Source organism: Aspergillus welwitschiae, assembly GCF_003344945.1.
Source record: "Aspergillus welwitschiae strain CBS 139.54b unplaced genomic scaffold BDQ94scaffold_1, whole genome shotgun sequence".
Lineage (NCBI taxonomy): Eukaryota > Fungi > Ascomycota > Eurotiomycetes > Eurotiales > Aspergillaceae > Aspergillus > Aspergillus welwitschiae.
The window spans coordinates 1,577,584-1,588,584 of record NW_020798695.1 but is presented as its reverse complement, the minus strand read 5'-3'; the positions used below and the strand labels follow the sequence as shown (position 1 = coordinate 1,588,584).

At 53.0% G+C, this 11,001-nt stretch overlaps 4 protein-coding genes across 4 annotated transcripts; 2 read left to right on the top strand and 2 right to left on the bottom strand.

Moving 5' to 3' along the window:
• Positions 1-488: 488 nt before the first annotated feature.
• triA (putative mRNA capping nucleoside-triphosphatase) lies at positions 489-2,895 on the top strand (the record flags this gene model as incomplete). The annotated part of the gene is made up of 3 exons (XM_026770263.1): positions 489-2,150; positions 2,203-2,652; positions 2,725-2,895. The coding sequence occupies 3 exons, from the start codon at positions 489-491 to the stop codon at positions 2,893-2,895; spliced, it is 2,283 nt and encodes a 760-aa protein (XP_026632594.1).
• An 86-nt stretch (positions 2,896-2,981) lies between these two features.
• BDQ94DRAFT_6604 (uncharacterized protein) lies at positions 2,982-3,508 on the top strand. Its single transcript, XM_026776276.1, has one exon. The coding sequence runs from the start codon at positions 3,068-3,070 to the stop codon at positions 3,380-3,382; it is 315 nt and encodes a 104-aa protein (XP_026632593.1). The 5' UTR covers positions 2,982-3,067; the 3' UTR covers positions 3,383-3,508.
• Positions 3,509-7,925: 4,417 nt separating this feature from the next.
• Positions 7,926-9,841, bottom strand: BDQ94DRAFT_165276 (putative acyl-CoA dehydrogenase; the record flags this gene model as incomplete). Its single annotated transcript, XM_026770262.1, has 5 exons — positions 7,926-8,419; positions 8,475-9,219; positions 9,305-9,576; positions 9,642-9,653; positions 9,727-9,841. 5 exons carry the CDS (start codon positions 9,839-9,841, stop codon positions 7,926-7,928), a joined length of 1,638 nt encoding a protein of 545 aa, XP_026632592.1.
• A 453-nt stretch (positions 9,842-10,294) lies between these two features.
• On the bottom strand, positions 10,295-10,639 carry BDQ94DRAFT_6590 (uncharacterized protein). Its single transcript, XM_026776274.1, has one exon. It carries the CDS (start codon positions 10,564-10,566, stop codon positions 10,378-10,380), a length of 189 nt encoding a protein of 62 aa, XP_026632591.1. The 5' UTR covers positions 10,567-10,639; the 3' UTR covers positions 10,295-10,377.
• Positions 10,640-11,001: the final 362 nt, after the last annotated feature.

Sequence of the window (11,001 nt, the reverse complement as noted above, 5' to 3'; positions counted from 1 at the left end):
CCAGCAGAACCATTTCTCATCCTCACTACACTGCACTCCAAGCTGGCTGTTCTTGTATTTCCTTTCCTTCATCATCATCTTCATCCCTCTTCTTCCCCTCCAAATTTTCTTCTTCAGCCTCTGCATTCATTCTATGGGAGCTCCGAGCCGCCAATCGGCCACCCGCCAATTGCACGCCAGAAGACGTGCCGATCCCGCGACGTGAACTTCTCGACCTTCAATTCAGCTTTCCTCATTCTTCCCTTCTCCTCTTCCTCTTCTACTTCGGCTTCCATCCCGGCTCTTTCATTCCTTCGCCCTTCCACCCCTCAAATCGCCAACTCACCGGCGATTGCCTCATGCCGTCATTCCTCGCCAGTCTCTCGTGACCTTCCCGAGCTTTCTGGTGAAGTTCAGCTGCCCCGAGTGATCGTGAAAGGGAGTCTGCAGCTTCCCTCTTTCTTGCTACTCAACACCTTCAGGTCGTCGCTTTCTAGCCAGCTGTCACCATGGACTTGCGCACCATCATGAACACGGAGAGCGCTGGCAACTCCAGCGCTCCATCCCAACCACAACCGTCGCCATCTCAAGCGCCTCGCGATTCCTCCGATCCCATCTATCCTCCGCGCGACCAGCTGCCATCTTCATCCTCCTATCCGTCAGCCTTTCCCGGCCCTCCGCCGCCGCAACGATCCCATGCATCCCCCGAGCGCTCTTCCTCCTACGGCTCTCTTCAGTCACCTTATCAATATCGTCCCTCACCGGCTATAATCCCGAGCGCGCCATCCCAACGAGCTCCGACCCCGCCTCCTTACGGTGCCTCCGTCTCGCGTGACTCCTTCGCGTCCGTCGCTTACAATCAACAGCAACAACAGCAACAACAGCAGCAGCAGCAGCAGCAGCAGTCCCCCGTCGCTCAACAACGGTCGCAATCCATCCAGTCTGTTATAACCCCCTATTCTCATTCCTCCAACTCATTCCATGCCAGGGAAAGTTCCCCGACAGGTGCTGCACAACCTTATCCGTCGCAACATTTCTCCCCTTCGGCACAAGGATCGCTTCCCAATACACCACGAGGGTCTGCTGCTGCTATCTACGCCCACCAGTCGCCCCAATCTTCTGTTCGTCCCCAATCTTCAGGTCGTGATTCTCTCTCCAATCGAGCTTCCAGTCCGTGGGTGGGCCCGGATGCTGCCGCTGCCGCCATGCACGTGTCGCCCTCCGCCGCGGCGCGGTCGTCGCGAGCAGAATCAAGAACATTTGACCAGACTCCGCGCAAACACAGTTCCACCTCAGAAAGAAGGGAGTCGGACGAAAGTGTGAGCCCCAGAACTACCTTCCTCCCCGGGTCTCGCCCCGAAGCAGCTACGGCGCGTCCCGACCAGACAGCTATGTCGCAATCAGAACACGTTGAAAATGGGATCACCATGAAAGAGGGCCAAACTACGCAGCATTCGCCCGCACATCAGCAACATATCAACAGTTCGCCCTCGTCGAGAATGTCCATCACAAAGGAATCGTCCGTGGATGATTCAACTGCCCAGTGGGTCCAAAAAACTAGAGTGGCTTCAGACCCGAACATCACGTCGAGCCCGCAACAGCCCAAGCGAAAACGGCGAAGACTTAACGAGCTGCCTATCTACGCCCAAAAGTGTGCTCGCTCCAAAGGGAGATGCCCACCAATTCCGAAGCCACACCCGCCTATTCCCAAACACGCAAGAGACTCGCCGGCAAACCCCTGGATCGTGCGCCAACGCGCCGTGTCCTCTGCGCAGGGAGCGGTGGCTGCTGTCGCTCCACCAGTTAAAGTAAAAGGGGACTCCACGCCCGTGAATGGACCTTCGACGCCGCAGCGGCCATCCGAACCTCCACAGGTCGGTAGCTTGGGGCCGTGGGAACCGTCTATTACGGGATTCATCCCGCACGAGGAAGTCACCAAGATCGTCGCTGATTTCCTTTTCCAACACGTCGTGCTCCGAAATGACGCCATTGCAGCTCCTGCTGGGGCGGCCGCTGCGGGTCAAATGCCTATCATCGAGGTGGAAGCTAAGCTGGGTCAACTCATCGACATGGATCGTGGGGAGCGGATGGTTCTGCCAATCTTGACCGAGAGTGTTGTGAACAAGGATAATCCGCGCTTCAGGACTGCGTTTGAAAGCACGATGACCGTGGTAAGTAACCCTTCACAAGTTCATGTGTAATAACCAATCTAACTCCGCAAAGGCGCAACACCGAGCTATGAACAATTTCCTGAACGAAGCCGTGAAAATGTCCATGCCCCAATCAAATCAAGGCCGCATCCCACTTTCATACGCTCACAAAAAGGAAAGGGATACATTCTACGAAGTATCCCCCAACGAGCTTCCGCCAGTCATTCGACAGAACCTCAATCCGCGTCACAAACCTAAGGTGCGAGTAACCGTCGATCAGCGAACGGGCGAAGTCCTCGCAAAGATCGTCAAATGCCGCATCGCCGACCTTGACGTACACAGCCCTCGTACTTGTGTCGACTGGCGAATCAGTGTCAACCTTGAAATGAGCTACGACGGCGATGTTAGTAACCTGCCTGTCGCCGATGGAAGGGGTGGCCGTGGCGGAGACCGGAACAAGGATCGTATGAGTTATCGACATCTAGCATACCAGATCGATCTAACCCAGGTTGCGAAATCAGAGGTGTGCACCCCTCAAAAACCCGTCCCCATAAAGAAAAAACATGACATGCTAACATCCCTTCCCTCACTCCAGCCCCCAGTCAAAGGCGAGTTCGAACACGAACTCGAAGTCGAGATTTCCGCCGCCGAAATCCGCCGCCAAGGCCAAATGGCTATGACGGGGGATCCTAAAAACCAGTATGAAGAACTCATCAAGGGTTTCGTGGACAATGTCCGTGTTCTGGCACGTGCCGTACCGCCATAGTCTTGTTGCTTTCCACGTTATTTCATTCCCTTTATTGTTTCTGTCCAAACCCCCCCTTCCTACCTACCTAGCCGACTCGGTTGCGACGACAATCTTGTGTCCTCTTTCTTCATTCCATCTCTTGAAGAATCTATTTTATCTCCTTTCTCGCACATAAACACGGATACACAAAATGGACGACGGATCGCATGCAATTTATCTATCTATGGTCGATGAATGTCTTTGCTTTGTTTGTGACTTATCGGTAACAACTGTAGAGGGTTGCATGAACTTGTTTTCACATGCAATTCCTCTTTCTCTTTCTTTGCCATGTTTTTATACTATGTATTTCTATTTGAGGTCTCAAAAGCCAAGAAGGAACGAATGCAAGCAAACAAGCAAGCGGAAAGGATATATTCTTGTGGCATATTTAAATTTCTTTTCTTTTTTCTTTTTGTTTTCTTTCTCTCTCAGGGTGTTAGTAAGTGGCGTCTCACTAGGTTGTTAATGTAGATGAGATGGAATATGTAAGTGATGGATTGTAGTAGTAAGTAGATGATACACATAATACAGCGATATAAAGGGATAATCTGTCCAACGAAACAACCATGCTTCTCGGATATGATATGAAATGATATGATGTGATTAGAACGTATGAAGCACAAAACAAGCAAAAGACAAAGATGATACGCCCGCATTTTGTCTATTTTCACACAATCATTCAGAATCTTTGCTTCTGTCCTCTCTTCATTGAACAAAATCAAGGACTGGGTGTCCCCTCTTCATATCGCGGACCGCCATCGTCACCATCTCCGTATGCACCTGCGCCTGGTGTCGCGGCAGAGCCGCCCAGAGCTGGTGTGGGAGCATCATATGGACGACTACCGCCAGCGTTGTCGAAAGCCGCTGGCGTAGGTGCGTCGTAGGGTCGCTTTGATGCGTCGCCGGGGGTGGGCGCGTTGAAGGCACCCGGGGTCGGGGCACTATCTGCCCAAGCTCCGGGCGTGGGTGCGGAAACACCAGGGGTGGGTGCGCTTCCGTAGGCGCCGGGGGTAGGAGCAGAATAGCCTCCAGGAGTTGGGGCATCGTAGCCACGGTCCTTAGTGCCGTTGCTGGCGCTGGCTCCGGCCCAGGCGGGAGTGCGGTTACCGGCGTTGGAGGAGCCCCATGCGGGGGTTCGGGAGCCAGCGGCGAAGGCGTCGAAGTCACTGTTGCCAGAACCAACGTAAGGAGTGCGGGCTCCGGCATTCCAGGCGGGTGTACGTGAGCCGAAGCCTCCGTAGGCGGTTTGGCTGCCATCGTAGGGATTGGAGGTTCGGGAGCCGTCTTGCTTCCAGGCTGGGGTGCGGGAACCGCCCATGCCGGCCCAGGCGGGTGCTGTAGAAAGGGTTAGCATGATAAACTGAGTGTTGGCATGGAAGGAGATGCTTACTTCTTGATGACGAGGGACCGCCCCAGGCTGGCGTCCGGGACGAATCTCCAGCTCCCATTGGGGTACGGCCGCCTTGCCAGGCAGAGGGAGGCCCTCCAGATCCTCCATGCGGCACGCGCGGTCCTCCCCGGCCACGACCCATGTCTATCGTCTGTCCTGTGACAGGGTCCTTGACGACGAGGATGTCCTTGGGTATGGAGATCAACTTGTTCTTAGAATGCAGCTCCACACGAGCCTGCATATCTGTAGAGTCTTTGACGATACCAACAAGACCCTTGAACGGTCCTTTGCGAACCATGACAGTCTTACCGATCATTCTGTCACGCCCGAAGCTCTTTTGAGGAGGGCCCATCATACCACCAGGCACACCGTTCCTCATCAAAGCCGGGTTCATCTTTGTGAGATCAGGTCCGGTGGATCTGCCGCCCTTGGCCGAGACGGTAACAACGTTGGTGGTGCGGACAACCACGATACCAGAGTTCTCGGCTTGTGCTTTGTTATGCAAGAACAGGAATGAACGGTGAATGTGGATAATCACGCCGTTTCTCTGTTCGCCGTAGACCTCGCGAACCGTATCTCCATGGCGAATCTCTGCGCCATTGCGATCCGTAGCCACAGCATCTTTGCGGGGAGTGATCTTATTCGCGACTTGTGTGGGAAGAATCGTCCGGATAGAGCCGTTTTGGTCCAGTACTCGCAGGGACTCTCGGTCAACCTTGACGATACAAGCAACGGTGGCAGCACTGCATGAATTAGATCCTAGTGTCCATGGCAGCGGGAGAAGGGAACTTACTCTAATTGCACCAAGTCGTGAACGTCGAACATGCCCAGCTTTCCATCTACACCAGTCTCAGCAGATAGTCGGAGATCTTTGCTGAAAACTGTGATTTCCTGCATGCTCATGTCGCTAAGCAATGTCACTGTGTCGTCCTTGACCTGTACCACCATACCCAGCTCATCCTGGTATCTGCTGCCGCCAATAACCTTGACATGGTCACCCTCTCTGAAGCGCTTGCGAAGGGACTTGACAGGCGCATCGATTGTCTGCCCAGCCAGATCGCCCTCCGTAACCAGCAGAGTCACGATGTCTCCTCGAGTAGAACTTGTGCGACCGATTAAGCCCTGCTGTTCACCTCGGAACACTTCCACCGGGTCACCGGGCAGGTAGGAGTCTTCAGCAGCAGAATTCTTCAGCGTCTCAGCCAAGGAAGCCAGATCCAAGTTCGAGGTGCCATCCTCGGAGCCGCGAGCAAACATGGTGACTTCCTCGAGTCGAGGGTTGACATTCTTCGTGATAAGATGTTGAACCTTCAAGTCCTTGATCAAGAAGCCATCCACATATGTCTCGCCGAGATAGTTCCACGACTTTCCACCCAAACCAGACGTGGCAGACAAGTACTTTGCATGCTTCTTCTTGGCCTCAGCTTCACTGAACGCACGCTGGGGAGGCCGTGCCACTGCTGGGTTCATGCCAGGGCGCTTCCTCTTCGGATCGGAAATAGGGGCACCGATATCTTCGTTCATTCCGTAATCCAAACGCGGAATCAGTCTCACTGTCACCGCCAAGCCGTTTGTTTCGACTTCCTCAATCTGTGCCAGATCGCCCTGGTATTTACCACGCTTGATACGAACCCAGCCACCAGGCATGAGCTCTTCGGACTTCTGTACTCGAAGGAGGTCGGGCATCTCTCTCACTGGGACCAAGATCATCTTCGTCCTCGGATACACATTGGTCATGTCCTGTAGTGCATCCATGACATCGGCCTGCCTGCGCGCCTCAACATAGATATAACCGGCCATAGCACCCCCACGTTCGAAAGCCGACATGATCTTAATGGGGTTTCGAGACCCCGGAGGTCGCTCTTCAATACGCTTCTGGATTGAGAATACGACTTCACGTTCCTTACCGGCCTTGCAGCGAACACCCCAGATGCTAGGGTCGTCCACACTAGGAAGAAGCAGTCGCTTAGGAACAACCACTGCGTCAGTAGCCGCGGCGCGGTTCCGTCCATAGCGCTCCTTGAGCATCTGTGCCTGTTTCTCCGCATCCATGCTGGCTGCCAGTTCACGCTGACGATCAAGCTGTCTGTGTCGGCGGTCGTCCGTTTCAGCACCGACAGGCAGGGCGTCCATATCATCCGGGTGCATCTCTCCACCGAATTCCGCCAGTTCATCCTCGTCATCTTCAGCCTCATCCTCATCCTCATCGACACCGGCTTCTTCTTCGAAGAACGAGTGCACACCGGCTTTGCGTCTGCGCTTCCGTGGCCGTCCCTACAAACGAAACCATGATCAGCCGGTGACCTTTCCAAACTTAGGACCAAAACCTATACTCACAGCATTGGCATCCTCGTCATCATCCTCCTCCTCTTCCTCTTCGTCTTCATCCTCTTCATCCCCTTCCTCCTCTTCGTCGTCATTCTCGCCCTCCTCATCGTCATCAGCGCCCCTTCCGGCGTTGTCTTCACTGCCAGCACGTTGCCTTCCACTCCGCCCAGTGTTCACTTCCTCCTCGTCATCGTCATCGTCGTCATCGTCTGGAGCGCGACGCGCAGCCTGCTTTATTTATGTATCAGTGAAATAGTTCACTTTGCCACCCACTTTTACAACAAACCTTAGTATCTTCATCCCCAGAGTCATCCGCAGGAGCGGGGTTGAAGTCGTCGTCCTCCTCTTCAGACCCGAAGTCTTGATCTAGCACGTTTCGAGACATGTTTGAGGGCGCAGGGGGGGTGGATGGTGGCTTCGCAAGGAAAGCACAGATGAAGACAAAGACCAAGTGTTGAACAGCGTTATTTGTCGTCCGTCAAGCGATATCGATTTGTCTCAGCTCGATTCTGATGCTCAGTGGAGTCGAACAAATATCGAAACCGGCACTGTGAAGGAAGCTGTGGCGAATACCAGCTCACAGAAGTGTATAGAGGCAACGAATTGTCCGAAAATGAAGAATGGGAGTGAGCGAATCCAAGACAACAAATGGCAGTCTATGTAGAGAGCAGAAGCAGCCAGGAGTAAGGTCCCAGGAGCTGTTTTGGGCGGAGGGTTCCGTTCGTTCGGGGAGTCCGAGTCCGCGACCGCGACAGGATAGGTAGTGTTGTAGTCTCCAACGGGGCAGAGTAAGGGTGAGGTAAAAGAGAGGCGGATCTTTCCCACAATATGCCAAGTCAGACTGCTAGCACATAACAGCCGCTGGATTGGCTTGGAGAGAAGAAGAAGTGGTTGCTGAGATGAAAAAGCTGATTTTGGGGAGAAGTGGTGGCCGGAGTTCAAGATCGATGGCTTCCATCGGGCGGGCGTGTTGCATGGCTGGTCCTCCTGCCGGGCCGGAATGCGCCCGGCGGCATCGCTCTTGCTCTTTTTGATGATCTTGTTTGCTCCATTGATGAACATTTTCTAAATGGTTTCTTTCATCCGAGCAAATACCCATATCGATACTAACACAATCAATTTACTGAAGGGTGGAGTCTATTTTACCAAGCTAGTTCATATTTGTTCATATAAATACACCATATGGGAGATACAATTTCTCATCCGATCCGCAAAAGTGGCTATAAAAAGCGACTACAATAGTGATCTATGTACCCTCAAAAATGAAAGGAAATAGCAGATATAGCTGCTCTCAGAGCTTCAGTCCAAACATTTGATGCACGCGCAAGCTCTGACGCATGCTGAGATCCAACATGATTTCCTCGCTTCCACCAGGGATCGCGTAGGCCCGAACATCACGGTACAACCTCTCAATCTTACCACCTTGACCACCACGGCTATAACTGAGACCACCAAAGATCTGACTGGCCTCACGGGCACAGAACTCGAAAGTGGTGGTGGATTGCGCCTTCAGACCGGCAATGGCGCCACCCAACTTGAGCATGGCTTCAGTCTCGTCCATCGACTGGCACTGGTAGATGATGTTCTCCAGCCAGTTGTATGTTGCCTCGATCTGACGGGCCATGTGCGCCAGCTTCATCCGAATCACCGGATGGTCGATGAGCCTCTTGCCGAAGGTGCGGCGCTTGTGGGCATACTTCATCGACTCTTCATAACACACCCGGGCGAACCGGACACACTGGATCACAATGCCAATACGCTCGTGATTGAAGTTGGTCATGATGACTGCAGTAATTATTAGCGGGTTGCGAGATTGAGTCGATGTGCCTAGGCTGCTCACCCTTGAATCCTTGGTTCTCCTTGCCGATGAGGTTCTCAACTGGAACCTTGACATCCTCAAAGGTGATATAGGTGGTACCACTGCTCCAGACACCCTGGCAGTCCATGCGTCGGGTGCTGACACCGCCCATATCCCTCTCAATGAGGAGTACACTGACACCGTTCATACCGGCGTCACCAGTGCGCACCGCAGTGGTGAAGTAATCCGACCAGACACCGTTGGTGATCCACTTCTTCTCACCGTTAACGATGTAATGCTTGCCGTCGGGCGATAGTTTAGCCTCGCAGGTTAGGTTAGCAACATCACTACCCGCATCCGGCTCGGTGATGGCCAGACAAATGCGCTTGTCGCCAGCCAGGATACCGGGCAGAATCCTGTCCACAAGGGGCTTCTTTCCAAACTTAACCAGCGGCGGACAACCAATGCCAAATCCGCCGATGAGGTTCCATACCAGGCCACCGCTGCCGACCCGCGACAGCTCATCAGTGAGGAGCATCTCATGGAACAGGTCCCAGTTCTCTGGCGCGACGGACTGAACTCGGTGCGGAGTATAGTCGACAGGGTACTTCTTCATACCCAGAAGACCAGCCAGGTATCCCCTTTCGCCCATCTGCTTATAGATATGGTCGGGGACCTTCTTTGCCTCGTCCCATTCGGTCACATACGGCTCGATCTCAGAGTCAACCCACTGGCGGATCTCCTCGCGGAGCGCCGAGTGAGTCTGGTTGAAGTAGGGCGAGTGGTACTAATCATCAAATCCAGCGAGTTAGCCTAGTGTCCTCTACCCACACCTCCGCCCGTCAACATTCACAATCACACGATGAACTTACACCTTGGTACCACGCCGGGTCCGCAAAAGGAATCAATTCTCCAAAAGGATCCTGAGTCTCGGACGACTTCGCCGAAGCAACGTCAACTGGTGCCGCCAAAGGCTTAGAAGGCTGTGATGCAGGAGTAGAAGAAGCAGGTGGTTCGGGAGCTGCGGCTTTCTTGGAATCCAGGGAACCAATCTGCAAGTTTCCCTTGTACTTCTTTAGGATCCCCTCGTTGTGGTATTTCCAAAACTGCTTCGAGGCGTCTTTTCCGGCAACACGCTGAAGGACTAGATGGAGGGACGACTGGTTAGACGCGAGATTTTAATACAGACATAGGAGGATTATCGCATACTCTTCTTTCCGCCTAATTTGTCGCAAATTGATGGTCAGCATTTGATTGCATTACAGGGCCTCTTTCGCAGGAGTCAAGCACGCACCTGGATGTTCATCTTGAAACTTGGTCAAGTCGTAAACATCCTCATCGATAACCACCCAGAGGTTATCGGCCTTATTGTGCGACGCTACGTCGCCTTTTGTGAAAGTCTTGGCCATGATTGGTAGTAGATAGAGGAGAGAGTGGGTATAGAGCCGGATCCGGGATGGGGGGAGGAGGGTATAGTAGGGATGACTGGGGACGGACCAAGCCAGCAAAACCAAAAGTAGTAGTAAAGAAGTGTGAAGAAAGAGAGAGAGAGGGAAAAGAAAAGTAAGGGGAACCCAAAGTATCCGACTGTTATATAAAGTCAAAGACCCAAAAGCAAAGAAATCAGAGCTCAGCAGTACCCGAGCCAAACCAAAAGTCACGGAGCTTTCCCCGCCACGCCACAAGCCAAAGAATTAAATGACGATGATCACTCCAGACAATTTAACCTAGGATATGAATAACGAGTAAGATAGGACACGAAAGCTACCTTCTGATGGATATTACGGGGCCCCGGCAGAAGAAGGGAGCAGAGTGGATCCCCGTGCCTTCGGACAAGGCGAAAGATGTAGTCTAGTTGAACGGAGTTACTATCATGAACGACCGGCCCACAATAACACACACCTGAAGTAGTATTGAACCCACCGAGTAATTAAATCAATGATAGTCACTCCCTCGGAGTAAATTCATCAGAGAGGTAACAGAGCACAGCGCAAGAGTCCGATGATCGACAGACAAGATATCCCGTACTCAGAGTTGTCCAGAGTGTACTCATTCCAACACAATGAACTGTGACAATGACAATCCATTCTACTTTCACATGTCTACCAACCATCCACCAGCCAGCATACATCATTACCTCATTAAGCAGAAAAGAACTGGGAACCGCACACTCACGTGGGCCACTCCCGCCTCGGCCACTCCGGATGATGGTCCTCCTTTCTAGTGGCACTGATTGGTTGATCAGACACCTCGGGCACTCTGGCACGTGCACCTGCACTGGCCGAATGCAGTAAGTGCCGAGGCAGCCGCCTGCTGCCCAAGTAATCAGTCCCTTCAAGGTTGTGTTTTATGTCATGGGGCTGGCTGGCTGGCGCTGCGTGGTTCGGCTGCCGGGAGTCAGGCAGGGTAAGCATGTGAAGGAAGTTATGTATCAGAAATCAGGATCAGCTGGATGGATGGGACGGATGGGTTTCATGGGGTATGTCTGAATGAATCTGACATGAGGGATGGGGTGGGAGGGTCCTCGGGGAACTATCTACCACGCTGTTACTTAGATTTTGTCTCCACA

Bases quoted from the DNA above. Each gene is read 5' to 3' on its own strand.
- BDQ94DRAFT_6604 (XM_026776276.1), top strand. From the start codon at position 3,068: ATGGACGACGGATCGCATGCAATTTATCTATCTATGGTCGATGAATGT.
- BDQ94DRAFT_6590 (XM_026776274.1), bottom strand. From the start codon at position 10,566: ATGATGTATGCTGGCTGGTGGATGGTTGGTAGACATGTGAAAGTAGAA.